Consider the following 23808-nt stretch of genomic DNA (forward strand, 5'->3'; position numbering starts at 1 on the left):
TAAAAAGCAGGATTGTAGGGATAATGATGTTTATGAGACCCTTAGATTGAGTGTGAGAAAATTTTAATTTCCTTTACTTCTATTTTCAATTCAAGAGATAACTGAGTTGACAACCCTCTCTACATAAGTAGAGCAGAACTTCTCTTAAAAGACAAAAAGCCACTAACTAATACGTATTTGGAAATAAGTACACAAAATCCAACTAAACAAGCAAACAACAAAGAATTAAAAAGGGGGAATAATGTTTCCTACCTGAATCTCACAGGCTAGCTGCACATTAAAAATATAATGAAAAGCCTCCTCAATTGTTTCTCCAAGTGCAACCACACCATGATTCCTGAGTACCAGCACCTAAAATAGAATGCCCACAGCAATCACTTGAAATAACTGGCATAGCTCACACTGTTTTCATCAACAGCAGCAGCAACAAAAATAGCTCTTCAGACAAACTCTATGACATACCTTACAACTTGGCCCCAGAACTTTCTGCAGCTGAATTCTCTCCTCCTGTTCTTCAAGTGACCCTTGGTAGTCATAATAGGCAACATCTCCCAGAATAAGAGACTCTTGAGAAATGGGAAGGATCCCACATTTCATGGAGGATACCTATTTGGTTTGGCCCATACCAAGATAACACATTTCGTTACTACATACATTTTCATAGGAACCTGATTGTCTGGTCAGGTCAGGAAAGCACTGGCCTATTCACTGTGTTCACCACTGCAGCCCACTTTCCACTTTATTCACTTCCCACTTTGTTTCTTACACACACACACACACACACACACACACACACACAGGACTTAGGGAATACAACTCAACTTAAATGCTGTGTCAAATATTATGAAAGAAGTTTTGCTCTAAAAAACTCAATGACCCAATTTTCAAACTGGTTAGTTTTAAAATCCAAATGCTATTTCTCCAGTTGTTTCCTAGAATGGTAGCATTTGGTCCCAAGGGCCTTTCACTTTCTGGTTATGCAGATTATTATATCAAATATGATTTTCAAAAGCAGATAGTAAAGCATCCTGTTGAGAAAGCCACAAAAATAATACATCTTCTAGAGTCACTGTCAGTTTTGGCCTTTCATTGACTTACAGCTGCTGTTGCAAGGGTATGGATGTGTATCACACACTTAACATCAGGACGTGTTGAATAGATCGCAGCATGGGGACTGAATCCTGTATGGTCAATTTTCAAATTGGTACTTCCCTGGTCAACCACTTCTCCTATTATATTGACTTTTACCTGGAAAAAATCAGAAAAACATTTAACTGGTACATATGTATCAAAGTTTGTTTCATAAGCTAAACCGGGGGTAGCAAACCTTTTTGTAAAAGGCCAGATAGTAAACATTTTGGACTTCGTGGGCCTCTGCTGCAATTATTCAAATCTGCAGCTGCAGTACAAAAGCAGCCATAAACAATCTGTAAGTTAGCAGGTACAGCTTTGTTCCCATAAAACTTTATTTATAAAACAGGTGCAACAAAACTTAGTACTTGGCAAGAAGTAGTTTCCAAGAAACTGAGAAACTTAAGCTCTTCATTGGAGGTCTGAACAAGTCTGGCATGTATAGAATTGGCTAGAAAACTTCTATTTGCTAACATTAGAGCAAGCACCCAGAACCAAGGTAGCTCCTGTCACTCTGTAAGCTGGTGACAGTGGCTAGGAGTACAATCATGGAAAAGATAAAATACTAAGAAGGTCAGATCCTATATTTTTACCAACTGAACTTTGTTTAAATCTAGCTATGAACATTTTGTGTGTGTGTGTGTGTGTGTGTGTGTGTGTGTGTGTTTAAGATGGAGTCTTGCCCTGTCGCCCAGGCTGGAGTGCAACGGTGTGTTCTTGGCTCACTGCATCCTCTGCCTCGTGGGTTCAAGCGATTCTCCTGCCTCAGCCTCCCGAGTAGCTGGGATTACAGGCATGTGCCACCACACCCAGCTAATTTTTTCTATCTTTAGTAGAAATGGGGTTTCACCATGTTGGCCAGACTGGTCTTGAACTTCTGACCTCGTGATCCACCTGCCTCAGCCTCCCAAGTGCTGGGATTACAGGTGTGAGCCACCGCGCCTGGCCATGTGTGTGTGTGGTTTTTTTAAGACAAATTTCTGAGTGTATAGGGCGGGAAAAAAAATCAAGATTCCCTTCAAAACATAGAAAACTGGTAAGACCAACTCATTTATTAGTCTCTTTAATTACACTACTCTCTAAAACTTTTCTTTAAAACAACAACATAGTTCAAATTCCCTTCACTGTTCACTAGTAAATGTTTTTCCATCCATACCTTCTTATTCTGTCCTGTACTAAAAGCTAAAAACTGTCAGAAAAGCAGAAGAAAGCTCAGAAAAAGCAACACAGGAATGGAAAATTATACCAAATTGGAGGCTGTAGCTTCAGAAAAAGATAGGCCTCTGGGAATTATTATAATGTGGTCTTGCTCCTTACTTATTCTTACCTGGAAAAAAAAAACCAACAACAGGGAATTAGTATGAAGTGGTCTATATTTTGCAGTGGAAACATGACTACAAATATATTTACAATGACTAATTGTGAGAGATCAGGAAAAAAAAACCCAACAAAGCAAAAATTAAAGGTCTACAACATGAAACTCCTAAAGTTTCCCTCAAGTACTTGCTTAAAAATTCTGACTTTAATTTCTTATTTACTGGACTTATAAAAGTGCTATTTTGGGGCTCTAAGATTATTTAGGGTCAGCTATGTTCATGGAAAATAAATGCTAATATTATTCAAGCCAATATGGCAATGATTATAACCTTACTTTATAACTTGGAAGTTAAGGCAAAATGGGCAAAGGAAAGCAAACAGTATCTCCTCCTAGGAAGGAATTAAAATAAAGATGGAAGGTGGAAAGGAAGAAAGGTTCTCTGTGGACTGCATCTACACCATTTCCATTGTACAGTATTTTAATACTCTTTTGCTTCCAAATAGCATCTTTTTCCAAGTGTGGCAAAATAAAAATATGATGGTGAATGGCAAGAATATATTTAAAAAATAAAGACCAGGGAGGAAATTTCCCTGACCTCCTCTATCTTCCTTGCCTCAAATGCTTATAAAGCCACTGATCCACTGATGCTCAGTCATAATTATCATGGAGAGGGACAATTTTGACAGAAGGATTTCTTCCTGGATAGATTCTACACTTGGTCTGAACCAAAGGAACAACACAGATAGTAATGGGAGAAGAAAGGTGGGGGAACTGTAGCCTCTCCCTTGGGAATAAGGTTTAAATCAGTATTTGGCTGCGATCTAGCATACTAGGTTTAGAGAATAAGTCTGAAAACTGGACTTCCAGGTAAAGGTAAGAAAAGTATAGTTGCCAGCTAGTTGGAATTTTTTCAAAAAGGAATTGAAAGCTGAAGAACTCACTGAGATATAGGTATTTGCCAGGTGTGCCCATCCAAACAAGTCTACAAGTCTGTACAGGCTGGCAAGTTTACAGCGAGTAAGTTTTTCTCCCTTCACATATGAGGATGTATCTGCACCAGGAAGGTCATTGATAGGTGTGACCATGCCAAGACCTAAAAGAACAAAAAATGTGGAGAGAGATACAAGTCATGCAATCCCTTACCTGGAAATTAGTTGCCAGGAAGTAGCCTGCATCTGGGAGTATCCCAGCCTTGTATATAATAATCTGAAATTTATCAGCCCATACAATATTTTATTAGCTTATTCTCCTTCAGAGAGGTACACTGAGAGTAAATAAGTATCAGCTATCTTTGATTGCTTAGTAAAAGTTGCTTCATCTAGTGCTTGCTAAGGAGTGACTATATCAAAGGCTCACACCACTGGGGAAAAATTGTTACATATATCTCCAAGGGTAAAACTGTTAAATACTGAGGTTATTGCTAGTTTTATGAAAAGACCTCAACAGAAAGCTACTTTTCTATTATCTCTCTTGACTTTTATTCAAACACACAAAAAAATTTGAGATGGAAAATAATGCATGCAAATAGTAGTATGATTTCCGTCCTACTGAAGATCTTGAAGGTCTCTGATGATCTAATTGCCAAATTCAACTGTTACCAAGTTCAACTTTTGCTCAGTCTTCATTCTCCTTGACCTTTTTACAGCTTAACACAATTTACACTGCCTCATTCCTAGAACTCTTCTCCAGGCCCATGTGATACTATCTCAGATCTCTTGTTCCTTGTCCACCTGCTTTTCTCCAAGTTCATCTGTTCCCTTTGCCCAACTGTGGCTCTTTCCCAAAGCTCAGTCCTCCACTATGTTCTTTCTCATTTTACATTTCCCTACAAAAACATTAGAGACTCTTGAGCCTCCCTACTGTTATTTTTGTGTAGACGACTCACTCCCTGGTCTTTAGTTCTGATCAGCTCCTCCTCCCCATTTTCCAGCCTGCTTCTTTTCTTTTTTTTTTTTTTTTTTTTTGAGATGGAGTTTTGCCCTTGTTATCCAGGCTGGAGTGCAATGGCGTGATCTCAGTTCACCGCAACCTCCGCCTCCCGGGTTCAAAGCGATTCTCCTGCCTCAGCCTCCTGAGTAGCTGGGATTACAGGCATATGTCACCATGCCCAGCTAATTTAGTAGTTTTAGTAGAGATGGGGTTTTTCCTTGTTGGTCAGGGTGGTCTCGAACTCTTGACCTCAGATGATAGATGATCCACCCGCCTTGGCCTCCCAAAGTGGTGGGATTATAGGCCTAGGCCACTGTGCCTGGCCCCAGCCTTTTTTTTTTTTTTTTTTTTTTTTTTTTTTAAGAGGCAGGGTCTCAGTCTGTCCCCCGGGCTGCAGTGCAGTGGTGTGATCATGGTTCACTGCAGCCTTGAACTCCTAGGCTCAAGCAATCCTTCCACCTCAGCCTCCTGAGTAGCTACGACTACAGGGCACGCTGCCACACCTGGCTAATTTTTTAATTTTTTAGTGGAGACAGGGTCTCACTATGTTGCCCAGGCTGGTCTTGAACTCCTGGCCTCCAGTGATCCTCCTGCCTTGGCCTCCCAAAGTGCTAGGATTATGGCATAAGCCACCGTGCCCAGCCTAGCCTGCCATTTCTTACTGCCTACAACACAATAACATCAAAATTAAAAGGGTCTAAAGGTGATTTTATCTTCTCTCTCCTGGTTTTTCTTACCTTCTCTCTTCTCCTTACTTTGCTTCTAATATTGATATTACTATTCCTGTAGGCTCAAACTCTAAGTAACCTCTACCTCTTAACCTCTCCCGGGTTACCATATATAATTTGCCACCACATTCCATGACTGTTTTCTTCATAAGGTCCCTCGTTGTCCACACTTGAGTTCAGCCCTTAACTCATGCCCTGCAATAAGCCTCATTCTTGTCCTTGGCTGTAGCCCCTTTCTTTGTAAATTCATTATGCATAAAGCCATTGAGTTTTCCAAAGCACTGCTTTTAACCTGAGAATATGAGCAAGAACTTTTAAAGAGAATATTTCAATGTAAAACCTTTTAATTTTGAGATGTTTTGAAGTAATTTGAATAGTTTTAATATATAAACCACACAAAATTGTATAATTTCTGACAAAATTTTAGAGTCAGTCATTAACCTGTCTCCTACTCTCCCCGTAACTTTCCAACTTTAACTTCCGCTTTTCACAACACAACGTTAAGTATTTCAGGCAACTGGTTGCTATTTCCTGACCTCCGAACAGTGGCACACGGCTTTCCTCCTGCCGTGCCTTTGCACATTCCAGTCAGCAGGCCAAGGTCTCCTGTAGCTCCTTGTTCCCGCCATGGAATCCAGGACACTTGCAGGGCAGCTTCTTTTACTATTTCTGTCTTCTCTGACTAGTCTTCCTCTTTGAGCTTTTGAGGTTTTCTCTTTGGAATCTTTTGTCAGCCCATACCCTCTTGTATGATTATTTAATCAATGTCCACGCTTTGAGTACTACTTCTCTCTGTCTATTTGCCAAATGTTTCTCCTAAGCTGACTGCATTTCCAATTGCTGCAATGTCTTGGCAATGCAAATGGAGCATGCCCAAAGTTGAACTTCCTCCATTTCCCAAGCCAAACTAGATCTCCAACTCTGGACTATTCTATTTTTGTTAATAGTACTATGAAATCTCCCAGTTCATTCTTCACACAGAAAATATAGTGGTCTTTTAAAATCATCCTTCTGCTTAAAATGGCTTCCCATCAAAGTTAGGAATAAAACCCAAACTTCTAAATCCAACTGTGATATGATTTATATCCAGCCACATTAAAATCAGATTATTTTAGAAAATAGAGACAAGCTCGGCCTGGTGCAGTGGCTCATGCCTGTAATCCCAGCACTTTGGGAGGCTGAGGTGGGCAGATCACAAGGTCAGGAGTTCGAGACCAGCCTGACCAACATGGTGAAACCCCGTCTCTACTAAAAATACAAAAAATTAGCCAGGCATGGTGGCATGCACCTGTAATCCCAGCTATTCAGGAGGCTGAGGCAGGAGAATCACTTGAGCCTGGGAGGCAGAGGTTGCAGTGAGCCGAGATCAGGCCACTGTATTCCAACCTAGGTGACAGAGCAAGACTCTTGTCTCAAAACAAACAAACAAACACGAACAACAACAACAACAAAAAACAAAAATAGAGACAAAGTTTTCACTTTGTTGCTAGGCTGGTCTCGAACTCCTGGGCTCAAGCATTTCTCCCACCTCAGCCTCCCATGTGGCTGGGACTACTGACACATGCCACAGGTCCCAGCGCAGACCATGTCTTATATCATCTTATAATCTGTATAAAGTGTAGTAAATGCCTGGTTGATATGAAAAGGTAGGAGGTTCTAACACTATGTTACTCTAAGTATTAGATGTTATAAACTTAAGAACTGAACCTGAGCAGAATATGTTGCTAGAGATGTACACTGTTCCAAAGTGGAAGTAAAATTATAATGTTTAAAACTCTGCAAAACTGACATACTGAGGGGAGGTGAAGAAAAACCCGAGAAAGAATTGGCCATGATGTAATCTGCAATCTGTTGTAATGCTAGTAATCCAGTTGGGTTGTGGCCTTTCTTCATCTGTTCTTGAATAAGGCATTCCAAGTCTTCCCGAAAGGCCTGTAATACACAAAAATAACGACTGAGCAAGCACATCTCACTTGCAGCAGAATGGCCCAAAAGTAACTTGCTCCGATACAATCAATCTTTCCCCCATCCCTCTTCTGAATAGCTTTTACCTGTACTATTTAAAAACAAATATAAAACACAAAACAATAAAACCAAAGCATTGGAAGAAGAAGCAAGAAGCTTGCTTTAAGGGGGGGGAACCACTAGGCATTCTTAATGTCAAAGAAAATGAGATATTGTAGTATCTATACTAGACAGGCACAGATACAACTCCTCTTATTAATATACAATTCAAGCACCAAGAAACTGCTGTAAAAAACGGTGACCCACTCCTTGCTTACCTGAGACAGAGTCCCCAGCCGGGCACGGTGGCTCACGCCTGTAATCCCAGCACTTTGGGAGGCCGAGGCGGGCGGATCACCTGAGGTCAGGAGTTGGAGACCAGCCTGACCAACATGGAGAAACCCGTCTCTACTAAAAATACAAAACCCAGCTACTTGGGAGGCTGAGGCAGGAGAATAGCTTGAACTTGGGAGGAGGAGGCATGCAGTGAGCCAAGATCGTGCCATTGCACTCCAGCCTGGGCAATGAGAGTGAAACTCCGTCTCAAAAAAAAAAAAAAAAAAAAAAAAAGACAGAGTCCCCATGTGATTGGGGCACAACTTTGAATACAGAGTGACTCAATGGCAAAAGTTTTCACTGAGACATACTAAATCATCATTTCTATTTTATGATTTCCATGGTAATTCCTTAGCTCCATAAACTCTGAAAACAAATTAATAAGAGTTGAGTTCTAATTACTCTTCTGCAACACTGTGATACACGGCAGTTTTTTAATGGAACTTTGGGTTCCATATGTTCCTATTCTGGAGTTCTGTATCTTTTTGGGGGTGGGTTGGGGTGAGGTAGTGGCAGAAACAGTATTTATATGGATCAAAATCCTGAACATTAAGAGAATGCCCCTATTCCAGTAATCCTCAAGTTACTAATATGGTTCATCATCTGAAACTTCTCCCAGTCCTTCACATCACAAATAGTTGGTTCTGACTTTCCATCAAACCCAACTGACACTTATTTTAATAAGTTTGTCATTTGTTCTCTTGCTCATGTCTATTTCATTTTAAAGATGAAGGCTCTTGCAACGTAAGTCACTTAACCCTTGCTCTTCCATTTGAGATCGGCTACTTATGTAGCAGGATGCCCTGCCAGAAATTAAGTTCCATTTCCCCCACTTTGCCTAAGAGGGAGAAGGCAGAAAATTATTCTGGAATCGCTACCTCCAAGAAGGGTAGCTATGAATACCTGGGAGATAAATGAAAAAACCTCCTTTAGAAGAGTGAATCTCTTTTGAGTCACTGACAGTGGTCTGCCTCATGAGGGTAGGAATAAAATCTCCTGGAGTCTCTGCTTAGGTGGAGCCTTTCTGAGAGAGTTTCCCAGAGGTCTAGGAAACTTTTTTTTTTTCCTCGCTCTGTTGCCCAGATTGGAGTGCAGTGGCATAATCTTAGCTCACTGCAACCTCCACCTCCTGGGTTCAAGTGATTCTTCTATCTCAGCCTCCCAAGTAGCTGGGATTATAGGTGTGCACCACCATGCCTGGCTAATTTTTGTATTTTTAGTAGAGATGGGGTTTCACCATGTTGGTGAGGTTGGTCTCAAACTCCTGTCCTCAAGTGATCCACCCGTCTTGGCTGCCCAAAGTGGTGGGATTACAGATGTGAGCCACCATGTTCCGCCAGGAACTTTTTTAAAAAAAATAATAGCATAGGAACTCATGGTGGTAAGGGGAAATGTGGTTCTAAAGGTATGAGGTGGTAGATGTTAGGACCAGTTCTGATTCAGTGTTTGCAGTGCACTTAGAACAATAATTGAGAAGTTTCCATGATGTGAACTCTAAGAACTGGGTGCTAATAGTTGTAATATTGGGTGCTCAACCATAAGGGACCATGGAACATCCTAACTGAGCTTAGCACAGGAAGATCCTTCCCTGATGCACTGTGGTGGCCTGCACAAGCATCTGGGTCAACAGTGAACCTATAGCTCCTATTGAACAGTTTAAGACTGGTTTTCAACATTCTATCATGGGGAAGGGAAGTACAATGGCAGTGGTGGGCTGAACAGACTCTAGTGTGTCTCCCTCACATACATACATACAGATGCATGATTACACGACCCACACCCATCTTGGATATGGAGGCCACTGATGAACCTAGTCAGTGTAAGTCACTAAAGTTCTGGAAGAATTCAAAGAAAAGCAGAAATTCCAAGAGAAAGATGGTGTACTTTCTGCTAATAAGGCAAGTGGATATTTGAGTGATTAATTTTTAAAAATACTCATTGTGACCACATTTGAATCCTAAGTTCATGGAGCAGTTTACGCAAGTTAAATATGGCTTTTCTTTTTACAAATTCAAGGCTTGTTAAGTATAAATCATTCACATAATATAAGTTGAAAAACATCTGGTTCTACTGACTGTATCTAGTTCATTTAAATATACAATTTAAATCAGAAAAACTGTCCTGTAAAATATCCTCTACAAAGACATACTTCATTTATCAGAAAACTTCATTAGGGAGTTTTCTTGTTCATCCAAGACCCTGTGAAGATAAGATGGCTAAGAGCTGTATACAAGATAGATGGACACCTTCATACAGATAAGTAACGTAACTATTTTACCATGCTTAAGGCTGAAAGGAAAAAAATCTTCCAGATATCCTCATTTATCTTTAAAGTACAGAAAACTTCTGGACACATGGCAACAGGCCAGTCTGCTCTTCTGGAACTCTATCTTCCCTTCAGAACTAAACTATTTAAATTTTTCTCAGTTCAAAGTAGTTATAACCAATATTCTTTGATTCAGTTTTAAAAACCCAAAATTAATGATACCTACTATGTGTATCACTCATTACATATATTACAATAGCTTTGAAAAGTAGGTATTATCTATTTTATTAAATGTCTTGCACCTTTCTTCCAGGAAAAATTTAAGGCAACTTCTATAGATTAAAATGCTACAAAAATACATATAGGTAAGAAAAATAAAGCTGAAGAGAGAATAAGCATAAGGAGGGTAGATGGAGCCAGGAATGAGGTTAAGATACAAAGTGAATGCCATAAAATTGTATGCATTTGCTAGAGATGGAACAAATTTTATCTCAACTCTGGCAGCCAACACAAATTAAGACAGCCTGCTCAGTGTACTGATTCACAATAGTTTTTAGATTAAAAAAAAAACAACAAAAAAAACAACCAAGTGCTCAAGAGAATCACAACTATTTATAAAACTGGTGAGAAATTTCTACTGGGTGGTATGAGAAAGTTAAAAAAGAAAGGTTGAAAACTTGTTCATGGACATACAGCTAGTAAATGAGAGAGGCAAGGACATAGGTCCAATGCTCTTTTTACATTAGTGAAATGCTTTCTTCATTACTATATATCCCACAATATGTGAGTACCATTCTAAAACCTTTGGGATAGCTATGGTGTCACAGAGGCACGTATAAGCCCTTCTGAAATCAAATTAAAAATAAGAGGGAAAATACGAATGTCTCCTTCAAAGCTGACGAATAGCTTCTACGCAGTACAGGTTAAAAAAAAACAACAATTTTCAAAGTATATGAAATCTCCCCAGCCTTTTTTACAGTTCACAGTGCTTCAACAGATAAGAATTCTTCCAGTGCAAAAAAGGTTTAATATGTTGTCATGAACATTTATAACTCATTTTTACATGTTTCAAATGTTTCTGAAATATTGTTCAGATAATTACCTAAGTCTTACAACAGTAAGTGTAAAAATTACTAATATAAGACTAATATAAAAAATGACTAATATAATTACTAATTTCAGCTGATTTTTAAAATTTATCAGTAAATTTATTGAGCTTTCATTAAAATATTAGATAAAAATTTTATTTATCTTTGAGATGGGTAATCATATTTTTACTAAAGTTCAATGTTAGTAATCCTTTATAGTTGATTCATTTGAGTCTCACCACAAAGCCCTGAGATAGGCAATGACTTGCTTGAGGTTACAAAGCTAATAAGTAAATGGAATAAAGATTCAAATCTGGAACCCTCAACTGGGCACAGGATCTTTTCCTAATTTTAATCAGAGTTGGGTTGTATCTCTGAAACCAAAGTAGCAGGCATGTTGTGATCTGAAATGTTGAGTAAACCTCTTAGGCTAGATTAGAGCATTAGATTGCAATGGTAGATAAAGCAAAAATACATATATATAGTGGCAGATTATGGTGATCCTGGAATACCAGGTTAAGTACTTGCCCTCTTGTAGCTAAGAATTCATCAAAGCATAATGAGAAACTTAATTTCTAATCACGGTGGTGAGGCCACATACTGTGCTTGTCAGATTAGCCAACAGTTCCCTGGAGTTTCCACTAAAGAAGAGTTGGGTTAGAAGATCAAACAACATATACACAAAACCATGGCATAAACTATGTCTTCCTTCTCAGATACAGAAGCGCATAGAAGAGGAGGTAGTGGTAGTTGTTAAATTTTGTGAAGATGAATAAACCAGAATGCCATCAGGGTGACAGATTCAAGACCTTCAAAAACCAAAATATAGTCTAAGGAATTAAAATCTTCAAAGTGTTGCCACAAAAGCATAACGTACTTCAAATTAGCAATAAATATATAATTTCCAAAAAATAGTTGCCTACTACGTGCTACATGCTGTACTGCATGCTCTTATTTTAATTGTCACAACCGTGTAAGGTATTTTCCCCATTTTACCAACAAGGAAACTGAAGCTGAAGTTCAATGAGCTTCCTAATGTCACATAGCTAGTAAGTGGTAGGCAAAGCAAAATTTGAACCCAGATCCGAAACAAACACTTTCATTAAAAAATTGTGTAAACAAAATGGGCAATGACGAGAAAATGTACCGACTCCTAACCTAGGTCAAAATGGCTTGGTACTGCAAAATTCCCATAGTCTGCTGCTATGTAATTTTTTCGCCATTACTACCTCATGCTTTAGCCTATGAGGTTCATGCAGCATTCTCTGATCGCAACTTGCACTTCTCGAGCCCTGCTGGATCTCCTTCGTCCAATGGAAGTATTGACTTCCACTGTTCTTCTTCCTAATGAATTCTTTCCTTTATTCAACACATCATAAATGCTACCTTCTCCTTGAAGTTACCTAATCATCCAAGTTAGGAGGAATCTCTGTATTTCTTCTCTTCTGCACTTCACTGTGAATGTTTCCCCATACTATACTTAGGGTACCTATTGTATGACTGTGATTGTTTAACTATTTTCCTACTCTGCTATACCATATTATCTGAGGACTGAAACTGTGTCTGTCACATTTCTAGATTCTCCCTGAGTGTGTAGTTCAGTGCTCAATTAATACTAAGTTAGAGTTTCTTTTCATTTTCCTAGATACAAAGAAAGTGAAGAATTTTATCTCAATCTGGACTCAGTTAAGGTAGCAAAGATCCATTTCATAGGTTATTAGCTAGAAAACAGTCTTATCAGTCTATTACTTGAATGAGAAATCCTTCCTGTGTAATTAGGCCTGCCCATAATCTACTAGGTAAGATTTATTTTCTTTAAATAAGAAATTCATCATCATTGAATGTTATAAACTTTTAAAAAGCCATTTAATTCTTCAACTCAAACAAAATTCTACTCGAAAACTTAATTTGCCCCCAGAACATTATAGTTTGAACAGCTCTTCAAACACAGGTCCAAAAAGTATGGGAAAAAAATCACTAGGTGAAAAGCAAAATGTTTAAGTTAGAGACAGGGTGCCTTAAAAGCCTTATCTGAATCTCACACCCTTTTATTTTATGTATCTATCAATGTCGAGGGAGTGAGGCTATAAACTTTGAATTAATAAAGTATGGACAAAAATGAACTTCTAAAAATGTCAAATATTCAGAGATTTAAGATTCACGGAGGCTAAGAATACACTTTAAGTACTCATATATTCCAGAATACTATAATCCAAAAGTAGAATTCACTTGAGGTGTCACATTTTAAGGCTCTGTATCTGGTCAGAACTTTCAGGAGAAAGTGGCAGGAGATAAAATATTTAAGTCACAGAAAAGAGAACCAATTTGAGTTTTTAAGAAAACCTCACCTGATAAAATTATTTCAATTAATGCTAAAAAAAAAAAAAAAAAAACCTCCATGTTGGCTGATTTATCAGTAATGTCTAACTTACACTCAGATAATAACACTGATAAATATTGGAGACATCAGAGATGAATTTTAAATATCCACATCTGGATGTTTTACCTCAAAATTACTAGAGAGGAAAATTGGGGCAAAAAGTAAAAAAAAAAAAAAAAAAAAAAAAACGATTTACAGATTTGCTGCTCCCAAGCCACCCTATAATTATGTTATTAGAGCTCTCCTAAAGCAGAATTAGGAGCATAACAAACTTAGTTAGAATTCCTCCATTAAGAAATGTACTCATTTGGAACTAGAATACCACTGGCCCTGCTGAAAGGAGAAAAAACAAATAAACCATATTTTCTTCTGGATGGTCTTTCTCCTACATCTAAGTCTTAATTAACATGAAGTTAAAGGTTAGAATATTTTTCTTGAAGCTGTGTACAACAGAAATGTAAATAAAGAATATTTGCATCTTAAACTTCTCAACTGACCACAGATCATGGTGACTTTTGACCAATTATTTGAATTAAGGAACACTGTTAACACTCAGGCCTTACTTCTAGTAATATCCTAAAATGTATATGGCTTTGACGTTTCTCCTTGCATCAAAATAAGCTTGCAGCAGTATGCATTGCCCTGTTATTAAAAACTATTAGTATGTCATGTGCCCAGGCTACCACCACATACACTCCTGTTATTTTTCAGAGTAACACTGCACATTTGTGTCACCCAGTCTAAACTGCTTCTCATGGTGGTAAGGCTTACGAAGCCCAGCAACTGTTTTCCTTATTAAGCAGTCAAGTTCAGTAGGAGATTGTTGGACAATATTCAAATGTTTAATGTTTCAAAGCCCACCCAGCTATTCACTATCCGTTTATCCATGCATTCAGAATTTAATAACTATCTCTTGTGTTCAATGTGCTATTGCTTAGTTTTTCAACTTATATGCTTCTTTAACTTTGAAAAGGCATCGCTTAATTCCAAGAGTTTGTCCTGGATACTTCATTTTGAGAAAAGGGGATAAATTACAACTTAAGGTCTCCACAGACGTTATATACGAGTACAGCGGACACAGAGAACTTGTGGATTTTCTCTACTGCAACAAAATTTCAAGCCAAATTAATTTACCAAGTGGTATTTGATTTCTAAGATAAATATTTTATTTAAAAATTTAAATATGATAAAAAGGTTGTGAAATTCCTAGAAATAAGTAATACCTGAGGGCCAGAATAAGAAAAATTGTTATTTTCTCAGCTCAAGGCAAAAAGGGGTGATTTTTGTCATCCAAATTTACATTTACACCAAAATGTCTTGTGATTATAAACTCTTCTAGGTTGTGTTGAATTAACTTGAGCTTTGAAGATAAGATGATATAAAAACATATAGGCAGAATTTGTTGTCACTGAATGCTATAAGTTGTACAGCCTAGTGATTACAGGTGTGAGCTTTGGAGTTTAAATTCTGACCACATCATTTAACTAAGCTGTAAAACTTCAGCAAGTTATTTAATGTCTCTAAGTTTCAGTTTACGCATCTGTAACCTAGGCATCTTAATACTTCTTTAACTGAATTGCTTTGAGGATTAAAGACACATAATAGGTGCTTGGCACATAGTAAGTGTTTAATAAAAAAGTATTATACTTTGCTTTTATTAATTTCTCTCCTGATTTCCCTTCTACCTAAATTAACCGAGAATTTTAAATAGAAGGTGTACAAATTTGTCGCTTACAAACATGAATTAGTAAAATCTGATTTTAATCTTTATTGGTTATGGATTTTGTCTAACAGAGTGAATCCCAATATTTACAGGAGACTCACAAAATTTTTAAAAGAATTGTATCAGCAGAAACACTGTAAGCTTGGGCTGAAAGGAACAAAGACAGTATAAAAGGAAAAGGGGCCTTTGGACCCCTAAAACTTCTGTAAGAAGAAAGCAGATTATGAAAAACACAAAGTGGCAAACACGGGTTACCTTTCAAGAAAAAGGAGGATGATTTAGACAGTGGAACCAAGAACCTAGTGGTCAGAGCCAAGCACCAGGGAGGTTCAGTCCTGGTAAACAGCAGGACTGAGTCCTAATCAAAAAACTTCCAAACATTTGTCCAGATGGATTTACAATTGCTTTGGACCAGTGACTCCTTTGTATCTCCCAATTTTCTCCTTTTTGAAGAGGAATGTCTATAGCAGCTATCTTATGCCCTCTCCTGCCACTGGGGAGCAGATAACATGAATCTTTATTTCACAGATCAATAGATTGACAGGACCTGTACTTAAGGTTCTACACCCTGAGGAGGATCATCTGCAGCTGGACCACATTTAGATGAGATTCTAGATTCAAGCTAATGTTGGAGTGGGATAAGACTTTTTAGGAGGTGCTAGGAGAAGATGAGTGTATTTTGCATGTAGGAGGAAGAAAAATAAATTGTAGCGGAAGGACTGCAGCTCCTTTAAAATAAATTGTGACCTGCCAGGCATGGTGGCACATACCTGTAGTTCCAGCTACTCAAGAGGCTGAGTGAGGCAAGAGGATTGCTTGAGCACAGGATTTTGTGTGCTATGATTGTGCCTGTTAACAGCCACTGTGCACTAGCCTGAGCAACAAAGTAAGACCCTGTCTCTAAATAGTAACCAGAGAGTAGACAATTCTCTCCTCAAAAGATGGAGCTTAATTTCTCTCCCCTGGAGCATAGGGAGAATTAAATGACTCACTTCTAACTAATAAATATGGTAGAAGTGATAGTGTGTGATGTCTGAGATTAGTTCTAAAGCAGCACTGCAGGCTGCTCTCTCTTGGATCCTTGCTCTGGGGAAGAACACTCAAGCAGCTTTAGAAAAGGTCCACATGGCAAGGAATGGTGGTCTTTTGCCAACAGCATGTGAGTGATCCATCTTCAGAGTGGATACTCCAGCCCCAGTAAAGCCTTCAAATGACAGCAGCCCTGGCTAACATATTGACTGCAACTTCATCAGAGAACTTGAGCCAGCTAAACTGCTCCTAAACTTCTGACCCACAGAAATGGTGAGATAATGAATGCTTGCTTTAAGCTGCTAAATTCTGGAATACTCTGTTATTTTAGCAGTAGATAACTAACACAAGCCACCAAGCATCATTTCCCTTGGTGAAGTTTCTGTTGCATTAAAAGAAACTTAAAAATCACTGTCCTAAAATATGGCAGGAAGACAAAATGTATATACTTTCCTAAGTCTTTCACAAAGAAGATTTTAAATTCATTAGCCAAGATCTAGGAAAAAAAATATCAACTTTTAATTATTTTAAACCTCAGCCTTCTTTGTTCCTCTCTGGGCAGAAAATGATCACTCTTGTTAAGTGAATAAGGAAATGATAAACTATGTGTTTGCCCTTTCACAGTATTTCAAGTTCCCCAAGGCATAAGTAAAATTGTTACTTTTAGGTCAATTTACAGATAGAAATACTAAGTATAAAAAATTAATCTACTTAACATTATGTGCCTTTAGTGTAATGGGTAAACTATAAGACAAAAACCCTGGCATAAAAATGGAGTTTAGTACTTTTTTTCATTTAAACTCTACAGTTAGAATTCAGTGGTCCTCTTTGAGATACTTCCTAAAGAAATCTCAATATTTAACAACTTTAACCAAAACTGAAACTTCATTTCATTCTTTCAGTTACTATACGCTATCTGTTACTACAATCATTTTACAATCATTTGGTTGATAAGTTCTTTAAAAAAATTTTTTGAGACAGAGTCTTGCTCTGTCATCCAGGCTGGAGTGCCGTGGTGTGATCACAGCTCATTGTAGCCTTGATTTGCTGGGCTCAAGTAATCCTTTCACCTCCTAAGTATGAGACACAGACTCACACCACCACACTCGACTAATTTTTTAATTTCTTGCAGAGACCGGGTCTCACTACGTTGCCCAGGCTCGTCTCAAACTCCTGGGCTCAAGCAATCCTCTCACCTTGGCATCCTGAAGTGCTGGGATTACAACAGGCATGAGCCACCATTTCCAGTCTAGTAAGGTAGTTCTTAAAAATGGGGTTTCTTCAGAGAAGGAAACAAATCTATTTTGATCTAAATGATTAATGTGCTCTTCAAGTCTTTATAAACCTAGATGCTCAAGTTTGCATAAAGTAAGGCACTGAACATTTACTCTCTCATCATGACTTTTCTGATGAATCTTCCCATTTGGAAAGAGTTTCTTTAAAGTGGGCACTATAAAAAAAATAAAATTACACAAAGTTTACATTGTTCTTATAACTTGTACTTCTATGCTTTCACCAAGGCCACTGATATGGGAGAATTAATTACTCAGAGTTGAATTCCCCTTTGGTTCTGGGCTCACCTCTATGATTAAATTCACAAGGACATAACAAAAATGATTTACCAGGGCTACTTCAGGCAGCTCTATGCCTTGGTGCTAACTTTGACACCCAAGTTGGAAACCTAATATAGCCCTAACCTAGGCATCATGTGTCTGTGTGTTGAACTCTGTCTTAGGGGTGCATGATCTTCATTATGCATAAAGTTACGAATTCACTTTGCATTTTAAATCAAGCTGTTCTCTCATTTTCCATAATGTATTAATACATTTCCACTAAGGTTTTGTAAGAAAACAGATCACTTGAATATGATTCACAAAGTCTGAGTATTGCTGTGCAGACAGGATTTTCGGCTTGAGTTGAATTTTTTTTTTTTTTTTTTTTGAGACAAGGTCTCACTCTGTGGTCCAAGGTGGAATGCAGTGGCATGATCATGGCTCACTGCAGCCTTGACCTTTTGGGCTCAAGTGATCTTCCTGCCTCAGCCTCCCAGGAGTAGCTGGGACTACATGTGCACACCACTACACCCAGTTAATTTTTAAATTTTTTTGTAAAGAGAAGGATTCACTATACTGCCTAGGCTGGTTTCAAACTCCTGTGCTCAAGTGATTCTCCTGCCTTGGCTTCCCAAAGTGCTGGGATTACACATGTGAGCCACTGAGCCTGGCCTATAATCCACTTTTAATTTAGTTAATTTAGTGTGTATGCACATATGCCTGCAGTAGGCATATGTAATATTAGGCTGCCAAATCACAGACTTCCTCAAAAACCTTAAGTCTTATGCTGCTCTGAGTGTCAAGGTATCCAAAGGAAGAAGAAAATAGTGCATGGGATATACCTAACTTATTTATTGGTCCCTATGACTTGAGTCATGCCTTTCTTCTCTTTACATATTCAGTCTGAATTGGGTGTCCCTGAATTAAGTAAAATCGTTTATCCTCCTTTAATAAAGTGTTATACCCAGAAAACACAAAATTTAAACCACCAAACACAATACTAGTTTGTTGTTAAGGCTCTGCAAATCAAATACACAAATTCGATGTCCATTTCTCCTTTGAAAGACTGGAAGCAACTGGTCGCCACTCTCCTCCACCCCTCTTTTAACCTGAGGGTAGTTTCAGAAACCTTCTACCTTATTATACTAATATTTCTAAAGAGGGAGAAAAATTACAGCCTTCTAATTCAACTCACAGGACTTTGCAGGATCTGAGTAACTCGTTTCCTCTGCTCCATCATGTTGAAGTCTTGTCGTAGATCAGGAGACATATTCCTCTCCCTAATGTATTCCGGGTCATTTTCATTGATGCGGTCAAAATATCTCTCTTTGTGAGGAATGCTGGGAGGAGGGGGAGTGGTAATCACGCCTTGGCTGGCATCTGAGCTCATGTTTTAAGTCTGTGGATTACTCTTGTTATCTGCATTAATAAACACAAAGAAGGACATTCATGATAAATTCATTAAATTCAAAATTTACATGGGTGAAGCAGAACTTTTACATTTTGCCCTCAGAGTAACAGGTGCAACTTTGAAAAGTAGCTTCTCAAAAATATTAGAACAATTTTTTATTCTTATAAAAAGACCTTAGGGCCAGGCGCGGTGGCTCAAGCCTGTAATCCCAGCACTTTGGGAGGCTGAGACGGGTGGATCACGAGGTCAGGAGATCGAGACCATCCTGGCTAACACGGTGAAACCCCGTCTCTACTAAAAAATACAAAAAACTAGCTGGGCGAGGTGGCGGGTGCCTGTAGTCCCAGCTACTCGGGAGGCTGAGGCAGGAGAACGGAGTGAACCTGGGAGGCGGAGCTTGCAGTGAGCTGAGATCCGGCCACTGCGGGCCAGCCGGGGTGGCCCCGCGCGACTCCGTCTAAAAAAAAAAAGATCTTAGATTATAACGCTGGATTGGAAATTGATACTTTCAGAGCTAACAGAAACTTATGGTTCAATCATGTTAATGTCATCAACTGTGTGGTTTTTTTTTTTCTTTTTTGCGATGGAGTCTCACTGTGTCACCCAAGCTGGAGTGCAGTGATGTGATCTCTGCTCACTGCAACCTGTGCCTCCTGGGTTCAAGAGATTCTCCTGCCTCAGCCTCCCGAGTAGTTGGGGCTATAGGCGTGTGCCACCACGCCCAGCTAATTTTTGAATTTTTTTTAGTAGAGAAGGGGTTTCACCATATTGACCATGCTGCTCTCGAACTCCTGACCTCGTGATCTGCCCACCTCAGCCTCCCAAAGTGTTGGGATTACAGGCATGAGCCACTGTGCCCAGCTGCGCTGAAGTGATCCTCCTGCCTTGGCCTCCCAAAGCGATAAGATTACAGGGCATGAGCTTCTGTGCCTAGCCCCCAACTCTTATTTTTAATACCACATATGCAAAGGCATACTTTCTAAGTATTTCAGAGTAATAGGAACTAGTACAAACCAGTATGAATTACATTGAGAAAAAAATAGTCTTCAATAACAGTCTTTGAAAATGCTTCAAAGAATAAATTTTTAAAAAGTAGTTATAAAACTTGTGAACACTAAGGGTTTCCCTCTGATGTAGCCTTTGGCCATGCACATTAGAAACAAAGTATCATGTTGGGAGCCGTGGTGGCCCAGGCCGGTTGCCCTGGCACTCTGGGAGGTGAGGCTACACATTTGAAGCCAACCTGGTCAACACTGATTTAAAAAAAAACAAACAAACAAAGTATCATGTATATACAAAATTCTAGTTTTAAAAATTTTATGCAAATATTTATGCAACAACTATTCAACATGCATATTTAAAAAACATTAGGTTCAAGATACAAATAGATGAAATACTCTAGAATGGTGGCTTTCAAACATTTGATATTGTATTCACATACAAATATATAAGATACATAACTGAAATAATGACATACTTCCCCTTACTATGTGGTACATTCCGATATTTTCTATTTTAATCTATTTCATTTTAATAAACGCTAGTCAAATGGATTCATGATCCACTAATGGGTTATGACCCACAGCTTGAAAAACAATGCCCTAGAAGTTATGGTCAGGTAGGAAACGGAAGGGAGAAGGGGTAGGAAATGCTAATTGAGAATGAATATATGCCAGAGAGGAGAGTAAGACTGGTTTTTTTGAAGAAATATTGTAGCTTATTACATATTTCTTTACGTGTTAATATTTTTAAAATAGTACTCTTACAGTAAATCACATTTTTGCAATTTTTTTTTTTTAAATAGAGTTTAGGCTGGGCATGGTGGCTCATGCTTATAATCCCAGCATTTTGGGAGACTGAGGTGGGAGGATCACTTGAGCCCAGGAGTTCCAGATCAGCCTGGGCAACACAGTGAAACCCTGTCTCTACAAAATAAATTAAAAAAAAAAAAAAACCGTATGTGTTGGCAGGCACCTGTAGTCCTATAGTCCTAGCTACTCAGGAGGTGGAGGTGGGAGGATTCCTTGAGCCCAGGAGGTTGAGGCTGCAGTGAGCCATGATCACACCACTGCATTCCAATCTGGGCGATGGGTGAGGCAAAAAAGTTTCTGTATTCAGGTCGGGCACAGTGGCTCATGCCCATAATCCCAGCACTGTGGGAGGCCAAGGCGGGCAGATCACGAGGTCAGGAGTTCGAGACTAGCCTGGCCAACATAGTGAAAGACTGCATTTACTAAAAATACAAAAAATTAGTCGGGCGTGGTGGCAGGTGCCTGTAATCCCAGCTACTTGGGAGGCTAAGCCAGGAGAATTGCTTGAACCCGGGAGGCGGAAGTTGCAGTGAGCTGAGATCATGCCACTACACTCCAGCCTGGGTGACAGAGTGAGACTCCATCTCAAAAAAAAAAAAAAAAAAAAAAAAAATTCTGTATTCATGCAAAAATAGTTTACAATTTGCTTTAAGAAATATGGGTGTTAAAAGAACTTTAGCCAGTCACAGATAAAATGTTACAATTATCTGCTTAGTTTAGATAGAAGGCTTTGCAAATAGCACAATGTCTACCCATTTAAAACACATCAATGTCAGCACTGCAGAAAGATAAAAACATTTTCAAGCTCTCTGAGGATATTACAAAGGACTGTTTATGACTCTATGAATTACATACCTAAAAGCACATTTTTTGGGGAGGATTTTTGAAAATAAGCACCTATTAAACAGATACTCTAAACACAGAGCCACTTAAAGATACTGCCAATGATTACATTTCTATCCAGTCCCTCAACCATCCAACCCCTAGGATTATTATTCACAGGTAAGAATATTTCTGCAATGTTTCAGTATATTCAACCATTTCAAAGCAGAACTGCAGAAGACTATGTTACTCTGAATCAAATCAATTGACTGCGCCTTAAATTGAGGATCATTCTACAAAACTGGCCAGTACTCTTCAATCATGTCAAGGCTGGGCGCGGTGGCTCACGCCTGTAATCCCAGCACTTTGGGAGGCCAAGGCGGGCGGATCACGAGGTCAGGAGATCGAGACCATCCTGGCTAACACAGTGAAACCCCATCTCTACTAAAAATACAAAAAAAATTAGCTGGGCGTGGTGGCGGGCGCCTGTAGTCCCAGCTACTCGGGAGGCTGAGGCAGGAGAAGAGCGTGAACCCGGGAGGCGGAGCTTGCAGTGAGCCGAGATCGTGCCATTGCACTCCAGCCTGGGCGACAGAGTGAGACTCTGTCTCAAAAAAAAAAAAAAAAAAAAAAAAAAAAAAAAAAAAAAAAAAAAAAACCACAAAAGAAAAGAAAAAAAAAGAAAAATAAAGACTAAGGAACTGCTCCAGATTAAAAAAGACAAAGGAGACTAAGACGTGACAATTAAAGGCAACATGTAATCTTGGATCAGATCCTAGACCAGGAAAAGGCCATTAGTAGACAATTGGTGAAATTTAAATAGAATCTGTAAATTTGATAATAGTATTTACATCAATGTTAATTTCCTGAAACTGATAATTACAACGTGGTTATGGAAGATATTATCATTTAGGGAATCTGGGTAAAGGACAAACAGGAATTCTTTCACTATTTTTGCCAACTCTTTTGTAAGTCTGAAATGATTTCAAAACAAAGCAAAAAAAAATCCAAAACATATACCTAAACATTAATCCAATATAAAACAAATCGAATCTCAACACAAAAGAAAATATTAATACCACAATTTTTAGGGCCCTCCTGAATTTTATAGTACAGCATGTTCTTTCCTTACCAAAGAATTTTTTTTTTTTTTTTTTTTTTTTTTGGAGACGGAGTCTCGCTCTGTCGTCCAGGCTGGAGTGCAGTGGCCGGATCTCAGTTCACTGCAAGCTCCGCCGCCCGGGTTTACGCCATTCTCCTGCCTCAGTCTCCCTAGTAGCTGGGACTACAGGCACCCGCCACCTCGCCCGGCTAGTTTTTTGTATTTTTTAGTAGAGATGGGGTTTCACTGTGTTAGCCAGGATGGTCTCGATCTCCTGACCTCGTGATCTGCCCGTCTTGGCCTCCCAGCGATTACTGACTGGGATTATAGCCTGTAGTCCCAGCTATTTGGGAGGCTGAGGCAGGAGAATGGCGTGGACCCGGGAGACGGAGGTTGCAGTGAGCCCAGATCGCACCACTGCACTCCAGCCTGGACGACAGAGCCAGAGACTGTCCAAAAAAAAAAAAAAAAAAGAATATTATACAAATGAAAATATGCAATATAGAAAACCTTTGGGGATTGGCTTTTTTCACTCAGCATCACTTACTGAAGATTTACAGAGGCTGTCGTATCAATAATTTGTTCCTTTTCACTGTTGAATGCTATTCTATGGTATGGCTGTATCATTTGTTTAATCATTTGCCCACTGAAAGACTACTGGTTAGTTATTTCCAGTATTTGACTATTATATAATTATAGCATATTTTTTCATTAATAGCAAAAAGTAGAAACAACCCAAACATCAACTGATAAACACAAAGTATTTTGTCATATGGTAATCCAGAAAGTGGAATATTACATAGCAATAAAAGGAAATGGAATACTGATATGTGCTTCGACATGTATGAACCTTGAAACATTGTAAGTGAAAGAAGCTAGTCACCAAGGACCACATATTGTATGACTCCATTTATATGAAATGTTTAGAAGAGGCAAACCTATAGAGGTAGAAAACAGATTAGTAGGTGCCTAGCGCTATAGGAAAATGAACATGTTCTAAAATTATTGTGGTGATAGCTGTACAACTCTGTGACTATATTAAAAACTACTGAATTATATACTTTATATGGGCAAATTGCATGGTATGTGAATTATCTCCATAAAATGGTTATTTTAAAAATCCAACCTGAGAAGCCACTGACCACCTTGTAAGCTTGGGAATGGGGACTATCTTGTA

At 38.7% G+C, this 23808-nt stretch overlaps 1 protein-coding gene across 10 annotated transcripts in view; it reads right to left on the reverse strand.

The window, feature by feature from the left end:
* The window catches only part of ADD3 (adducin 3), a 128914-nt gene that overhangs the window by 14915 nt on the left and 90191 nt on the right, over positions 1-23808 (reverse strand). For 9 of the 10 annotated variants that reach the window (XM_021944058.2, XM_021944061.2, XM_021944055.2 and 6 more), the window contains exons 2-8: positions 18681-18904; positions 6900-7038; positions 3391-3542; positions 2378-2458; positions 1099-1248; positions 463-606; positions 253-351 (exon numbers count right to left, since the gene is read on the reverse strand). In XM_021944058.2, the coding sequence (XP_021799750.1) occupies positions 253-351; positions 463-606; positions 1099-1248; positions 2378-2458; positions 3391-3542; positions 6900-7038; positions 18681-18875 (960 nt within the window). In that variant the 5' untranslated portion in view covers positions 18876-18904. Of the gene's footprint in view, positions 1-252; positions 352-462; positions 607-1098; positions 1249-2377; positions 2459-3390; positions 3543-5642; positions 6264-6899; positions 7039-18680; positions 18905-23808 lie in introns of those variants that run through there. The other variant, XM_021944062.2, reaches the window with a different exon arrangement.

Source organism: Papio anubis, chromosome 11, assembly GCF_008728515.1.
Source record: "Papio anubis isolate 15944 chromosome 11, Panubis1.0, whole genome shotgun sequence".
Classification (NCBI taxonomy): Eukaryota; Metazoa; Chordata; class Mammalia; order Primates; family Cercopithecidae; genus Papio; species Papio anubis.